Source organism: Mixophyes fleayi, chromosome 6 (genome assembly GCF_038048845.1).
Source record: "Mixophyes fleayi isolate aMixFle1 chromosome 6, aMixFle1.hap1, whole genome shotgun sequence".
NCBI lineage: Eukaryota > Metazoa > Chordata > Amphibia > Anura > Limnodynastidae > Mixophyes > Mixophyes fleayi.
In genome coordinates, this window is record NC_134407.1 from 94688309 (window position 1) to 94706245 (window position 17937).

Here is a 17937-nt window from a genome sequence, read left to right on the forward strand (position 1 = left end):
TCAATTATAAAACCCTAAAAATAGTTGGGATGTTGTAAATGCTCTTTAATGTACTTTTGTTCACTAAGGGAAACTGGACTTGAGCATGTCATTTTAGGTAATAGAAGAAAAAATACATTTGATTCTGTGAAACTAGTACATTTTGAGAGAACAATGAAGCATGAAGTTACTGAGTCACTGGTCCACTTGTACTGCAAGGGCCATTCTAGCTCTCCTCTCTAGCCGATCGCAGGCTTTTAATTAAAATCAATATGAGTCTAGCCTGATGGTTAGAAACACTCTGAGCTTTGTTTGATGTTGGGACTGTGCAGCTGGCAACAAATCAGCAACTATTTTGCAGCCCAATTGATTGGGTCTGTCCCAGGCTGTTCCAAAGGTGTAGAGATCATTTTTCAGTTCTAGAAGGGGCAGCAGTCTTGTAGGGCTGGAAAGTGACACATAATTACGGCACTTGACCTCTGATAAGATTCGCTCAATACACCATTATCATCATAGTGGTACTTGAGGCGCTTAGGTCTTTCATTTTCTTCCTTTAATTAGAATGAAGAAATATAAGGAACTACATCTCCTTGAATGGGACAGAACATGCAGTATTGTGACAAGAAGCATCCTATTAAACACCTTTCTCGTTAAAGCTGTAGCTGTAATTGAAAAGGTCTTGTCTACAAAGAGACCAATGTGTCAGGCCAATGGAGGAAACAGTTGTGTTCCTTTGATATAACATGTACAGCACACATATATATAATGTGTACAATCATTTAACACCATGTGGAGGAATCACTTAAAAGAAAAACAATATTTTATATTTTACAAACACTTAAAATAGTTGTCCATGAAATGTTACAGTAGCTTAGTGGCTAGCACTTCTGTCTCACAGCTCTGGGTTCGATTCCCGACCATGGCCTTATCTGTGTGGAGTTGTATGTTCTCCCTGTGTTTGCATGGGTTTTCTCCGGGTGCTCCGGTTTCTTTCCACACTCCAAAAACATACTAGTAGGTTAATTGGCTGCTATTAAATTGACACTAGTCTTTGTGTGTGTGTATGTTAGGGAATTTAGACTGTAAGCTCCGATGGGGCAGGGAGTGATGTGAGTGAGTTCTCTGTACAGCGCTGCAGAATTAGTTGCGCTATGTAAAGAACTGATGATGATGATGACTTTGTAGTGTTTGTTGGCAGTTCAAAGTAAAACGTCAGAACCTCCCTTTCGCTGTCCCACCCCATCTGCTTAAGTGACGGCTCTTCTCAGCACCTATGTACAAACATCCGGTGCTTTAATTAGAATTTTAACTGTTCCCCAAATAATTTTCTAGATCAAGTTTCTTATAAAAAAATAATTAATTTTTTTTAATCAGGTTCCAATGATTGATTAGATTTCTGCTTTTGTTTTCCAAGACGTTGACATGGAAAACTTTCTAAAATGTTTCTTAGTTTTAAAATATCTTGCAAGAACAAACAAGTGAGTTGCAATGCATCTGCCAAATGTATATGTATTTGTTTCATTCATACGCTCATTCATTCTTTCACACTGTGATGTCAAAGATGTGTATGAACGAAAAATTATATATAGAGGATGTATTTTTAAAAACATTGTTGTTGCTTTTCTCTCTCTTAAGGGAACTGAACTCCTGGATGATAGAAGCCCTTCTGAAGCTACCGTGAAAACTACATTCAATATTCTAGTGATTGACATCAATGACAATGCTCCACAGTTTAATAGCTCAGAATACACAGTCAGTATTCCAGAATTGGCCCAACTGGGTTTTGCATTGCCTTTATATATCCAAGTTCAAGATAAAGATGAGGTAAGGGGCACATATATGCACTCGCATATTAATAACCTTTTTATAGTGGTTTTGTTTCTAGACTGTAAATGCTATTGTTATATCAGTAGCTAGAGAATGAAAGATTATAACAATTCTATACTACAGTTTTTACCGGCTTCAGCCATGGCATTGATAAAATTGATAAAGCTAGAATGTAGCTTTTACATGGTTTAGAAAGAAATAAAAATACACTATTTGATATAGTTCTCTATCAATGGATGTATTTTTCTGAACTGAAAAATCATACATAAAATAACTAGAGTGTTTACACTTAACTAAATCTGTCCACATGTTGTCTCTCACTCTGCAGCAGGTTGTCATTTTATGGGGATTTTTTGTGCTTCTTCAAAATAACAGACAAAAAGTGGATAAAGCTTTGCTGCTGAAGTTCTATGTGTATATTGTAAGATTTCCTACACAGTGGCAGGTCTAGTGATGTTTTAGATGACTTCAGTCTCCGCTTTGTGGCATGACCATTAGGACACTAGGGCATATTTATCAAATGCTGACAAGCACTATGGCTGGTGAAAATGAGTGATAAGATTTACCAGCTTTCGTTACTTTTTAACAAGCATTGCATTGTTATTTTTATCTTTTATCGTTTTCTTAAAAAAAATTAATGGAACAGAAATCTGGGCTTTGCACTGGGCATGCACAAAACAGCTTGTTAAATCACGAATGTGTATATCCCCTGAGACTGGCCCAGCAAAGCTGTAATTTAACCCTCACTGTTCCGGGCTAGTATCCCTGAGGTAGCCACAAGTATCACTCAGTTGGCCTGACAACATTTTATTGATAAATTGCTATGATAAATGATTTAAAGAATTATGCTTAAATATGCCCCACTGTCCTGTAGATGTACAAAGTGCTTCAGTTGTCTGCACTGGAATGTAGTAGTAATGCTTTACTTTTTAACATAGCTACACTGGAACGTTAAGAGTGAACTGGATATTTTACATTCTGAAGATTTTTACATTTTTGAATATTTAAATGTTGGGGTTTCATTGATTTTGGAAGTTGTGCATTCCCTGAAATTTTCAATTTTTTTAAACAATTAAGAGGATGAGCTTTTCTAAGCCTACACTAGGGGGTAAATTTATCAAGCTGTGAGTTTCTGGCGCGTTTGAAAAATGGAGATGTTGCCTATAACAACCAATCAGATTCTAGTTATCATTTATCAAGTACATTCTACAAAATGATAGCTAGAATCTGTTTCTTTGCTATAGACAACATCTCCACTGCAGCAGGGAGACTGCCATGGGTTCTGTCTTGTTAGATGGGCCAGAGGAACCTTGCATGGCAGTAGAATTGTGGGATTTTCCCAGAGTGAGTAAGGGGAAGATTAGGGTGGAAGGGAGTAGGAGAGTGAGATGAGTACAGGTAAAATATAATTAAAATGGCAATATATATGATTATATTTTCTTTCTTTTCTTTCATTTGAGGGTAAACTTAGTTGAGTTTGCACTTGGTGACTAAATTAAGCCATGTGTTCAATGCTAGCCAGGATCCTAGCATGCATGCATTGTACATAAAAGGATTTACTTGATAGAGTAAAAAAGTTAAATACTTACTTAAAGTAAGGGAAAAAAATATGTTGCACATAAGACCACTTGCTCAGCATAATGTGTAACCTCATGTCCTTGATGTATAGCCTAAGGTCCAGCACGTAAATTCCTATGCCCACTACATACAGTTCCAATAACCATCAATTACAGTTTTATGCCTACCAAATATGATTCTGTACCACCACATATATAGGCCCATGCCACCATGGCAGAACAGTCCCAGAATATTTATAGCTCTCTTTTAGTGTACATTATGCCCTCCATCCTACCATTGTACTCACCACCTATGGGTGAAGATCAGGCTGCCTACGCTGAGCATCACTTTGTCTTTAATTATATAGTTGTATCTTCCCTTATATGAACCCCAACAGTCTAATGGAGTTTGTTGCATGTAGGTGGTGGAGAGTTAATGTTAAATGGCCAAGGGTATATTTACTTAGAGTGTTTAGAATGGAGTGTTTTACATTGGTATGAACATTAAATTGGGAGTAACAAAATTGAGGTTATGTACATGCAACATTTGGATCCACTGCACATGTATGAACACATATGTTTATACAAGCCTAGCAGACCTGTTCAGGTGCATTCCATTTTTATATTATTGTGCATTTAGATCTAGATAACCAGTGTAGTGTGCGTGCAGAGAAAAACAGCAATTTTGCTGTATTGCAAATGTCTGTATCACTTATCCCATAGGTGATTGTTGTTTTAAACGCTATATGTTAAATTAACTTTATACAAGATTCATGGCAGCGTTTTGTTTATTATACACCGAGAGTACCAACAGTGACTTCTTTAACTATAATTTTTATAATATAAATTTTAATGACTTTTTTTTATATTTGCTACTTGCTTTGGGCAGTTTTTTTCCCTTCTTTCTCAGCATGTCGGAGAAGTAATTACACATGACACATCTTATTACACTCTGCTCCTATGTAATCTTTTTCAATCTTTCCCATATTCCATGTTGGCCTAACTTCACTTGTCTCATACATATGTATTTCCTTATTCCGGCCTATTCATTGCCCTCTCTGTTTCTGTCTACTGAAAGACTTGTATGGCTATGCTCTGTTTTGTATCTCTGGGATCCCAGCTGGATTGCTGCCTGTCCCTTTCGTTTTGTTACCTCACTATACTACAGGATCCTTTTGGGAGCACTGGATATCAAGATGGAAATTTTAAGATTGGGAAGGGAATCGGGATCTGTTTCTGTCAACAGTGCATTTTATCAAATGTTCACGTTTAATATGACAACAATGATTTTTCTCTGGTAGAGTGAAAACAAAAAGAATGCTGCCTGACAAGCAATAAGCAAAACTTAACAAAAATCACAGCCAAGACAATTCCTTGCCAATTTTATTTGTATTAATGACGCACAAGTGAATCCCTGAGGTCTGTTGTCTTTTTATGTTTTTGCCTGCGCTATCTCCTGTAGGAAGTTGTTTCTATGTTCAGTGATTCTATTTACTGTAGGTCATTTGGATGAATTTTTACTATATATCACTTTTATCTAAAAACCTGTTTAGTTTGAATGGCAACTGTGACAAACAAATAATATTTAAGTCATCAAGCTTGCAACTAAAAAAAAAAAAGCGCACCTCTTTTCCAAAATAACCTTTCTGCCTCAATTGGAGTATGTGGACTAATTGCTTTAATTAAATTGACAAAACGTGGCAAGGAGCTCTGAGATTGTGCATCAGCAGGAAGTTTATGCTGTTTCTGTCTTATTATTCCATCATGCCATACAAGCTGTTGCAAATACAATTTAGGCTAGATTTGAAGGCAAGGAATACTAAGGTTTTACAGCAGGTAAGTTAGGAAAGAATATACACTGATCAGCCACAACATTAAAACCACCTGCCTAATATTGTATAGGCCCCCCTCGTGCTGCCAAAACAGCTCTGACCCGCCAAGGCATGGACTCCACAAGACCTTTGAATGTATCATATGGTATCTGGCACCACAACGGTAGAAGCAGGTACTTTAAGTCATGAAAGTTGCGAGGTAGAGAATCTATGCGGATTGTACCTGCAATCAAAGATGCTAGGCCCGCAGCACATATCTGATCCACTAATGAAATATAAGCAAAGTACTGTAAAATGTGGTAATACTCTGAAAACTGCAGATTTCGGGGGATTTGCCTGGTTAAAAACCTCTTCTGAGATTTGGAAATAGGCCCCTGAGTCTCAGTATTAGGCCTATAGGGAGCTTTCTTTGCTCTCTCACATTGAAACACTTTTATTTCTCTTCAAAAAAATTTAACACTTATGTAGAGCACTATGGCAGCATAAATGGCAATACTAACTGTGTTCTTTTTTTTATCAGTTACGGAGTTGAACAATAAAAAGTGCGGACTACCAGATAATCAATCTAATATCTACAGAAGAGCAGAAGTGTGTCAATTTGTAGTTTTGGGCATATGTGTATGTGTGTGTGTGTGTATGTAAATATATATATATATATATATATATATATATATATATATATATATTATCACGAATTGGGGTCTTGGTCCTGTTTACACCACTTGGCGGTACCATATCACCATACATCTCCCTCTTGGTTGAATGCAGCATTGTATCCTGGGACAAACGTAACTTCTGTCTGCAAGTACCAGAGGCTGCCATCTTGGGTGAGACATTTGCTAATTATTCTGCTGAGTCTGAACACCTGAACTCATCCACCAATTGGCTTCCTCTGCAGACTATAAGAGTCTCCTCCTACACTAATCAAATTGCCAGTCCAACATATTCCTAGTTCCTGGTTCCACACTCTCACAATTGCTGTTGGTTGCTGCTTCATCCTGTCTGCTGTATACAGATCTCAACCATCATCCTTCGTGTGAAATTAGCTTCACCGTTTGCTGTTCTATGGAATTCTACCATTAACTCTGAGTGAATTCAGCTTCATCTTGTTGCTGTTATATGAGATGTAAACCATTAACCCTTTGTGTGAATTCAGCTTCATCTTGTTGCTGTTATATGAACTGCAAACCATTATTATATATATATATACATATATATGGTTATCATTTTAGACAAATACACAGGCAAAACTGTGTGCACTAATGTTAGATACACACTGCTCTGCCTTCACGAGCAGTACGATGTAAAGCGGGACATACCTCCCAACTGTCCTTGCAGTTGGACAAAATCCTGACTAAATGAGACAGTCACCCAAATTCGGGACTGCCACAACAGATTCAGGACAGTTGGCAGATTATCCTGCCCTCTCCTACCTGTTCTTGTCACTTTCACCACCTGTGGCTACTGAAGTCTTTAGTTGCTGCTTGTCTGGATCCTGGAATGTTGAGGGCCCTATTTGGGAAAAAAATATGTACATGTAATTTAGAAAACTCCAACTACCCCCAGCATTAAATCAATAGCGCCCACATTTAATAATGAGGCCCTAACATTAAAATATATTAAAGTATTCGCATTTGATAAATAGATCTTTTCACTCTACCCAGCCCCAGCATTAAATTAATAAATTAACCTATTTCCCTCCCTCCAAACAGCCCCAGCAATAAATTGCAAAAAAATTAAGCTGCCATCGGTCCAAGGCCCCTGAGAGAGGGGGGCCCGGGGCATGTGCCTCTTGTGCCTCCCTGCCCCCTCTTAATCCGGCTCTGCCGCCACACATACTCTTCCACAACGCACCCACACATAGTGTGAAAATATAAATCAACTATAATTACAATCCTGCCAATATTAAATAGTTTGTGAGGTTAACTAATTAAAGTTTATGCACTTGTTGAAACGTTGGTAACTTTCATTATATCTCTGACAGGTAACACTGTCTCTGATATATGTGCAGCTTCTCTTTGCATAGCTTGGGTATCTCTCTCTTCCTCTATACATTCAATCATTTCAGCAGATACTGCTTTCTGCACACACCTCACTCCTTCTTTTGTTGATGTGACACTCCTCACACTCCTAGCACATCTTCCTGTGAGCTTTTTCTTTCCTGCCTCTCTCTTCTCCTCATAGATTCTCTTGTATGACTGATCCCTGCTTCACTCTGTGTTTCCATAGCAACCTCAGCACTTGGCTGTTTAGTATAAGCCAGCCTGGTTACACTCTCTCCCTGGTGCTCTAGCACAGGACAATAGCAACTCAGTGCTGGTGCACCACCTAAAAAGCATGAGTGGGTTAATACATCCTGTCTCCTGGCAGAACCAACCACACTCACACACAGGTTGTACACATTGTAGTATGGCCAAGGATATACTAAATGAGTGTGTATTACTCTTGGCACCTCAGCACTTTTACCTAGAGACTCGTAGCTAAGTATCCAGTACTGCCTATGTGCATCCACCACACCCTGAAAGTATAATAGGCGGTCTAATTTTCCCTTCTGGGACGGGTACAGGCTTCAGGAGCCCCCTTGTCTTCCCCTGGTAATTCTGACTAGACTCTCGCTGGCATGTCCTGAGCATCCACACAGCCTGGATCTGCTACAGGATAAATCTCCTCCACCACAGCTTCAGGAATGGATTTTTCCTCTTGAACTTTTGGTTATGCTCAATGGCCAAACCTGTTCAGTGGAGTCACCATGCTTACTAGCAATGAGATGACATTTCTTACACAAGGGCATTCCTCACAATGGGCATTCTGAGGTTTTTGCCTCTACTACAGCTAGCTATACACCCTTTGTGCTATTAGCACTCAGGTGTTTGAATTGAGTGGAATATTTCATATGCTGACATCTACAAACACACCCCTTTTTATTTTATCTCTTGACAATTAATTTGTACTTTTCTTAAGCATTTAACATCATTCCTTTATGTCATACATATTAAAGTGTTGATATCGGAGGCAGGTATACCAGATTATGTAGTTTATGATACCAGGGCGGGCTGGTTTCTCATACCTACCCGTCTGTTTAGTGACTCGCTGATTACGGAGCATTCCTAGTTTATAACACGGAGACTATTCTAGGCAGTGCTTTTTTTGTAAGAAAAAAGGTGCCGGAACTCACATTACGTAGAAAATCACTGTTCACACACCCATACACGTAAGTTGTGTAACAAAACATAACGGTTGCCGCCCACAGTAAGCACTCAGTGCGCGACCACATGACCAATCACAAGTTGAGCAGCGCCACAAGCCAAGCAGTGCCATCACAACCAGCGCGGACGATGTAGCATATATCGGACTCGACACACAATCAACCTGCATGCCTCATTTTAATGAATTTGCTGCCGACCTGCTACCTGGTCCAACCATTTGATGTTTGGACCTGGACCAAACATCAAATGTTCAAAAGTTACTTTTAAAACTTGGAAAATTCGTCGGAAAAAAGGTGCCAGAACTCAGTTCCGGTGAGTTCTATGACAAAAAAAAGCAGTGATTCTAGGGCTGTTAAACAAAGACTCAGATTTGGCATTCACCCTAAAAGCCAGTGAATGTGCTTTATGGCTCCCTTACTGGGCTCTACAACCCATATTCCCTGTTGGCATTGGCTGATTACACCTGATTGAATGGGTTTGAAATCTATGGCACTCAATCTTGGAGCTCCCGGTTTCTAATTATTTTGTTCCCTGGGCATGCCTGTCAGCTCTATATTCAGTAAATACAGAGGGCCTTGTGCACATGTAGGTACCCTATACTGACTTCTATGTTGTGGGCGTATTGTGCCTTGATTTCAGACAGGCCAACATGAGCATGGAAAAGTTCAGTTCATCACTCTCTACACTTTACACATGTAGATATTTGGTAGAAGCACTGACTTCAGGGGTTTACCAAACTTACGATTTTCCTGAGCAGATTCCTGAAGCTTTTAAGCTCTTCAGTAACATTTCTAAGGTCTTTGGTGTCGGAGCAACGTGATGTAGTAGGTGTTACCCCACTAATTTTGGAATCTTGGACATAGTATAACACTTTTAGTAAAGAGTAATAGGACCAACAGATTATTCCAGGTACACTTTAGTGGCTGCGTGCAAAGGCCTATGGATTGTCACGCTTGAAAGTAAATCACAGCTATGGAGTCCAGAATGTGATGAAGCAGAAGGTGTTTATTGCTAGAAAATACAATTAACTAGTACGAACAAAATATAGTTGAAACTGCACAGGGATCTCTGATAAGGCTGAATACTTGTTGCAAGGAATACTGCAGACACAGGTAGCAAGGTAAGTGGAGAGAGATCTGGAGAAGTAGTGTTAGCAGCGAAATGTGAGGGTCCCAGGGCACAGAAGCAGCAGGAGAACAAAACCCCAACAAAACAACAATGACCAGCACAGGAGAGGCAGGTATAAGTAGGGAACACCAAGGTGCAGGAGATAATTAGTCCAACAGGTTAACCCCTAGTAGTGAGAAGGATAATACACAATAGCAGCACCTCTGGTGAGTTAGAAGCACTGCCATAATATATACACTGAACACAATGTCCAATAGTCCTTGAGGCAGGAGCTGCCAATACAAAGCTGCAAGCTGCAGGCAGATCGTGACAGTATCTCCTACCTTAAGGGCAGATTCCAGATGCCCGAATCACCAAAAATGGTTTAAGCCTGAATCATAGTCCAGTGTCGGGGTCCTGGTAGAGAAGTCCTCCTCCAAGGGCAGAAAGGAGATGGAAATCATACCAGAGGGGAGTTGAGGCACCACAGACCTTTCTCTCTTCTTTCACCCTTTCTTTTTGCGAGACTTCCTCGGAAAGGGAGCCTGAACCACTTGGGTAGAGCAAAGTGGTAATTCTTGGACCGAGGTGATAGGAGATATTACCGAATGTACTGATGACCCACAAGTTGGCACTGCGAGGGATGGTGCAAATTTCCCGATCACTGCTTCAGTAAAGAGTTGTAAATCAGACAGTATCAAATGCTTAGTCTCAATAAAGGGGTTTGCCCATTCCAAGGCTTCTCCTCTAAAATCTGATAACAGCAACAGTACCTGCCTTTTTGGGTTGTTGACAAGGCAAGCAGAAAACTTCAGTTGAAAAAGGTTCCCATCAAAAGAAGGTGACAGCTGGGACTGGAGACCCTCGGCAAGAGACGGCTCGGATTGGAGACCTTCGGCAAGAGAGGGCTCAGACTGGAGACCCTCTACAAGAGAGGGCTCGGGCTGGAGACCCTCGGCAAGAGACTGTTTGAACTGGGCACACTTGGACCGGACAGCACGGTTAGAAGCCTTGGACCGCACAGTACGGTTTGAAGCCTCGGACCGGACAGCACCAAGTGATATCTCGGGATGCACCGCCTTAAATGGCGACTCGGGCTGCACCGCCTTAAATGACGACTCGGGCTGCACCGCCTTAAATGGCGACTCGGGCTGCACCGCCTTAAATGGCGACTCGGGCTGCACCACCTTAAATGGCGACTCGGGCTGCACCGCCTAAAATGGCGACTCGGGCTGAACCGCCAAAAATGGCGACTCGGGCGGCACTGCCAAAAATGGATCGGACTGGAAACCCTCGGCACGAGACGGCTCGGACTGGAGACCCCCGGCACAAGACGGCTCGGACTGGAGACCCTCGGCACGAGACGGCTCGGACTGGAGACCCTCGGCACGAGATGGCTCGAACTGGGCACATTCGGACAACACGGTTAGAAGCCTCGGACCGGACAGCATGGTTAGAAGCCTCGGACCGGACAGCACCAAGTGATATCTCGGGCTGCGCTGCCTTAAATGGCGATCCGGGCTGGACCGCCTTAAATGGTGACTCGGGCTGGACCGCCTTAAAAGGCGACTCGGGCTGGACCATAACAAGTGGCAATGTCTTAGGAGTGGACTGGAGGGACAGGGCCTTCTCAGAAGCAGCCTGTATGGGGTGGCACCCTCTCTGATGCTTTGTGTAACTCAGGAACAGAGACAGCGTCTGGTGACTCTGAACTGGAGACAGCGGCTGGTGTATCAGACCACCTCATGATGGAGGCGTGGTCAAATTACAATGGGGTGTGGCTGTAAAGTGCTAGGCTGCCCATTAGCTACCTCCCCTCCCACAATATTCCCACTCCCGGGAAAAACATGTCACAAGGCGGGACAGCGTCACAAAGTCCTAAATTCAGGACTGTTCCGCTGAAATTGGGACAGTTGGGAGGCAAGTTGCATACATACTCTACAAATTGCACTTTGCTTGTAGAGCATGTGAGCATAAGAACAGAGATGCTGCTGCTGCTGCCGCCTCAGCAGCTAGTAAATGTTTGTGGATCTGGTCTTTTATGTTTGGAGTCAGTTGGTGTGGGGGAAAATGGTGCTGTTGAAAACCTAACACAAGGAGATCCTGCCTTAAAGCACAACTTAATTGGCTCATCAGTGAGAGCAGAGCTCCAAGATGTAGCACTGTGACCCGTTCTTTCATCTGACACACTGATACTTCCTGTGTGCACCCTGTGTGAAATCAGAGACTGTGGGTCACTCAGCAAAGTAAGCTGGTGAGGGTTAGGGGAACTTTTTTTAATGTGTTTAATTCAAATGATAAAATATCAGTGCTAATTCCGCTTCTTTCTCCTCCAGCTTTTCTCTCACATGCCCCTTGCAAAACAGCTTTTCTCACACCTGCCACGCTGTAATCATACTTTTCTCACACATGCCCCTCTGCTCACTTGCTTTTCTCTTACATGCCCCCTGCCCAAAATGTTGCTTACCATAAGCTGATTCATTTTATGTTAACATAGAATTAATGCTTTAAGCTCAAGATTATCATATTATTTATTTTAATATAAGTAATGTAACCTTAGAATCTGCACAAACTGGATAACTAAATGGCTGCAGAGTAAATTGAAATATTGAAAGAGAAACGAGGTTTTGTACATTTATTTGCTTTCAGTACCAGTTATTTATTTATTTATTGTGACTTTTTTGTTCATCTCACAGTTGTTAAAGTAACCAATCTATTCACAGCATTTCCTTTACTTAGAAGTCTATTACCCTGTCATTACAATCGGTAAAGATTAAACTTATGTGCACTCTATTTGTTTAATATACCCTTAATTTCCTCACATAGCAAAATTAATTTATATACACAACAGCACAGGACAGGAACATGTAAGAATATATTCTTTTTAGCTGTCTGCTAGCAAAAATACTTGAATTTAAAAAAGAAATTAAAGCAGTATTCATAGTTGCATAAACTGCAAAGTACATATAAGTCACTAACCACTTACATGATGACTTTATATGTTGTTCTTAATTTAAACAGTGAGAGAAACAAAAAAAAAGAAAGACAGGATGGGGGTTGAGGGTGGGAGGTGTAAGGTATAAGTACGGGAGAGAGAAAAGGAGGAGATGAGGCTAATAAGGGAGCAGGTGGTGAGTGAAAGAGGGGGTTAGGGATGACGTTAGGGGTACATGGGGAGTGTTGACAGATATAGGAATGAGATAAGGGATAGGAGAAGGGACACATGGAAGATATAAGGAAGAGATGAGAAAAGGTGAGGTAACACAGTAGACATGGTGGAGGGACAGAGGGAGGACACATGTACATCATTTAATATGTTGAAAATTATGCTATATAGTGCTAATATGCTATATAGTTAAAAAGCATCTAAAATTAATTTTACACTATCAAATCCCTAAAGCTTCTGCGGTCCTGGGTGGCCCACAGGCCCCTGCTCTTCATATTTCCGTCCCAGCACCCAGGGCCGCCTTCAGAAATCGTGGGGCCCAGTACGGGCCCCCTGTGCCACCCGCCCCCCCCCCCCCCCCGATGAGCGCCCCCCTCCATGAGCAACAGCGCAACACATACTTACCTGGGGGCCAGCTATCTTGCAGTCCGCTGGTCTCCGCTATTCCGTTCCCCTGCTATCATGTGATCTGTCACAGGCAGACAGCAGATCACATGATAGCAGGGGAATGATTCCTCCACCCCTGCGATCGCATCCTGGTGTCTGGCTGTCACTGTGACAGCCAGGCTGAAGACAGAGTAGCGGAGAACAGCGGACTGCAAGACAGCGGGCCCCCAGGTAAGTAGGTGTTGCGCTGTTGTACCGGGCCCCTTGGTGAGCCCGGGTCCGGTACAACAGTACCCCCCGTACCCCACTGATGGCGGCCTTGCCAGCACCACTAAATTCCCACTTTGACCAATGTGTATGTATGTGTGACTATGTATGTATGTATGTGTGTGTGTGGACATAGATATATAGAGATATATAGAGATATATATATATATATATATATATATATATATATATATATATATATAGAGATATATATATATATATATATATATATATATATATATATATATATATATATATATATATATATATATATTATGTTTAAATAGAAGAAAGGGCACAGAAGAGGGAAAATTTGTTAATACAGGAAAGTAGCTAGCAAAATGACCAAAAAGATAGAAAATCGATCATGTAAAGTAGAGATAAGCTGTGGTTAGTCCGTCTCAAATTGATCCTGTCTATACCAGAATAAGTGAATTGAACATAAAACTCTTAAGGAAATGTAAATCAGAAAGGAAGGAAAACATAATTACATAGAAAGCAGTGTAAATGAATTTTTTAACACTTTATTTACAGCCACCCATGTGTCAGTGTTCCTGATGTTCATTCTAAACTACTTTTTTTGCAATTATGAGACCTCTAAACAAGTTGAATTTGTCTAAAACACATAACTCTATATGTAAAAGTCTACACCAAGGTGTTCTAAGCTTAGATGCTTGAGCAATGTAATAAAATGTGCAACAATTTAGACACTTATTTTTAGCATTGGGATCATAGAGCAATTAAAGCACTGCACACATGACCAATATTGCCTTATCTTTTTTTTTAAAAGCCCTTTTGAGGTTGTGTTTTACACCATAGGTCACAAGTCTTTTTTTCCAGACTTGTGCTGGTACCCATTTTTATTGCACACACTTATACATTTTGTAAGGTTACAGTGCAAGGATTAATTTAAGAATAAATCATCTGTAGGAGGTAGAAAGGAAACAATTCACAACATACGCTTATGTTTTTCCTTTATTTGCATTGAATATTGTGTTCATTTTATCAAGAAGAAATTTTGAAAAGAAGGACTAAAAGAACTTTGACATTGGTTTTCCTTAGTGTGTGATAGAGCCAAGTACTTGTTTAAGATGGTTTCACTCTTTTTATTTATATGTATGTAAAATAAAGGCTTTACTAGTTCATTTAAAATTAAATAAAAGCTTATTATATTTATTATATACAAACCTTACATTCCCCCCTCAGAAATGCAAAACACTTTAAGTTGCTTTATTCTTGTGTAAAGTCTTCCATGTGATCAATATCTTCACAGCATGCCCCTCAACTTCATTATAAAGAAATTTTGCATAATTTATGTATACATACTTAATGAAGATGTGGCATTTTGTAGATAGACTGGGGTGGAGAATTCCACAATATAGTTAATGGTGATAGATACGGTATGCTAATTTCCATGAGTTCACATTTGGGATTTCCCCCATTTCATTAAAGGGATGCTATTATTTTTAAAATATGTCATGCTTTTAAATATTGGACACTGTCCAGTAATCAGCATAATAATATAGGATGTCCACCTAGTTTCTGTATTAACATGGAATACTCTCTCTTGCTTACATCTGATGTGTCATTTTCCTGATAACCACAGCCCCTTCAAGGGTACAAGTGTCATGACAATTTTATATATATATGTATATTTATTCGTTCCATTTGCTTGATTGAAGCAGGCAATGAAGTTTTTGATGCATCTCCCCTAGTCCAAGCGGCATTCGCCAGGAAGTACACAGGGGACACCAGGTCTGTCTGTGTGAATCAGGTGAACAAGTCCAGTATAAAGCAGACCAGTGTGGGAAGCTGCAGACACTCAACAGACCAGGCAAATGATGCATCAGAGGTTAGGAGGAGACAGATTGAATTTTGTCATAGCGAACTCCACCTAATATAGCTAGACAGCATGTGTTTAAAGTGTGCCTGGAGATTATCTTGAAATGTACCAGTTGGTTGTATGAATGTTTTTTTTCTTAGTTGTTGGGGGATGCTGGAGTTAAGAAGACTTACGCGTTCCTACGCCAACATTTCTGGTGGCCCACGTTGCATTCCGATATACATAAATTTTTGTGCAACCTGTGCTCGCAACAAGAGTCCCAGACTTGCTCCCTCTGGCCTCTTACATCCTCTTCCTGTTCTGGACCTCCCCGGCAGAGTATGTCCATGGATATTTGGGTCGTGGTCGATAGATTTTCCAAGATGGCTCACTTCGTTCCATTAGTTGCACTTCCCACTGCATCCCAACTTGCTCTCATCTTTATCAAAGAGATCTTCAGACTACGTGGTTGCCCCCGTGAAATCATCTCAGACCGTGGGGTTCAATTCATATCTCAGTTTTGGAGCGCTTTTTGTAAAAGTTTGGGTTCCAATCTCAAATACTCTTCTGGTTACCATCCACAAACAAATGGACAGATCAAACATGTGAACCAAGACCTTGAGGTGTTCTTACAATGCTTCTCCTCCAACAATCAGACAGAGTGGTCTAGTCTCCTATCCTGGGCAGAGTTCTCCCACAACTTTCACCTTCATGAGTCCTCCGGCTCTTCCCCTTTTTTCATCATTTATGGAATCCAGTCCACATTCCCAGACTTTGCTACCAAGATTTCTCCTTCCATTCCTACTGCTGATGCCTTGGTACGGAATTTCTTGCATATCTGGTATGTAACTAAAACCAAGGTCCTGGAATCATAACAATGCTATAAGCAATCTGCTGACCGTCACCGGAGACATCTGCCTATATTTCTTATCGGGGATAAAGTTTGGTTATTCACACGTAATCTCAATTCCCTTGGCAAAAATTGGCTCCTCGTTATATTGGACCTTTCCCTATCACCCATGTCATCAATTTGGTAACCTACAAACTCCGTTTGCCTTTCTCCCTCAAGGTTCATGATGTCTTCCATGTCTCTCTACTCAAGCTGCTAATCATTAGTAGGTTCCACCGACTTCCTCCTCACACTGCTCCTGTCCGGACCTCGGCTGGCGATGAATTCAAGGTTAGTCGTATTGTGGACTCTCGTATTTTTCATGAACATCATCAGTTTCTGGTTCATTGCAAGGGCTTTGGCCCAGAAGAGAGATTTTGTGTTGACAAAGAGGATCTCCATGCCTCACTCCTACTAAAACAGTTCTTCAAAGAAAGACCTACACTTTCCTCTACACGGAGTATGGGAGGGGGTACTGTCGGGTGCCGTCCCTGTGTCTTCTCTCCTACACAGGGACCAGCGTCTGCTTCCACTCTGCCCTCCACATCTGGCTGCTCGGCAACCACATTTCCTCCTCTGGCCGGCTGACTGGTTCCACGCATTGCTAAGCAACGGAATGCTATTCTAGGTTCCAACGGCGGTGTTCCATGTCACCACCATCGCGGTGTTCCATGTCACCAGACTAGTGCCAGCGGTGTTCCGTGTCACCACCATCGCGGTGTCCATGTCACCAACTGGCCTCTGGCACCAGACTAGTGCCAGAGTATTGGCACTAGTCCCTGCTCCAGCGCTTTCAGTGTATCTACCTGCATTGTTTCTCTCAAGTGTTTTGACCCAGCTTGTTCCTGACCCGTCTCTGCTTACTCCTTTTGGCTTAACCTGATTCCTGTGTTTGACCTGGATTGTTGACTATATTTTCGGATTCTCCTTTGGCACTGTTACTGCCCGTGTGGTCTCACTCGGATTGCCTGACACCTCCTCTAACTACGCTTCACTGATCACTCTCTCTGAGGGCCACAACCTATGTGTCTCCTGCAGCGAAGCCCAAACTCCCTTGCGGGGATCTCTGGTGAAGACCCAGGGCACGTTAGACTCCGCACCTCTCTGCTGAGTAGTGTTAAAATCAGTAAGCAACATCTCCAGTTTCCCAAGTATGTGACAGGGGGGGACTATTTTGATATGAGGTTTGAGATTTATTCTATTAAGGGGGGAATTGTTGAGGGCTTTGTAGGTGAACAATTATAATGTGGAACATAGAGGGAGCCAATGTAGAGATTTGCAAAATGGTACGACAGATGTGGAGTCTTGAGAGAGGAAGATTGCTCTTATATTTAGGACAGATTAAAGCAGTGATAGATGGGCCAGGGGCACAGCAGATAGGAAGGCATGCAGTATTCAAGGTGGAACATGATGAGGGAATGATTAAGGTTGCATCTTGGGTAAGAAAATGGTGTATTTTAAACTCCCTGAATTAATTCCTTGTCATCTTATCATGAGCTCCATTTTCAATGGCACTTCAGGTTGGTTTTAGCTGTCTGTCTGTGTGCAAAGTCCAAGTATCTGTAGCGACAAGAGCCATCACTTGGCACACCTCTGTTGTAGGATACACTTGAGACACCCTTTGTGATATAGGCGTCCCCAAGTTGAATACAACTCTTTCAGAAATGGTTTGTCATTAAACATTTCAAACCATTAAAGATTACAGTAATACAAATCTATACACATATAGATTATGGAGGAATCCTGGTTACCGTTAGAAGAGGGGGTCCATAAAGGCTTTGCCTTTACATCCTTTATGGCTTTTCAACACACTACCCTACTCAGGATTTATTAAAAATGTAACATTTTTTCATTGGCACATCCTAGACGTTTAATTTTACATTCAATCAAATGGTCACA

The 17937-nt window shown here is 41.3% G+C and overlaps 1 protein-coding gene across 1 annotated transcript in view; it reads left to right on the plus strand.

Moving 5' to 3' along the window:
* Positions 1–17937, plus strand: part of CDH23 (cadherin related 23) — a 1005178-nt gene that overhangs the window by 437979 nt on the left and 549262 nt on the right. The window contains exon 11 of the mRNA XM_075217048.1: positions 1615–1803. Coding sequence (XP_075073149.1) covers positions 1615–1803 — 189 coding nt within the window. The remainder of the gene's footprint in view (positions 1–1614; positions 1804–17937) is intronic.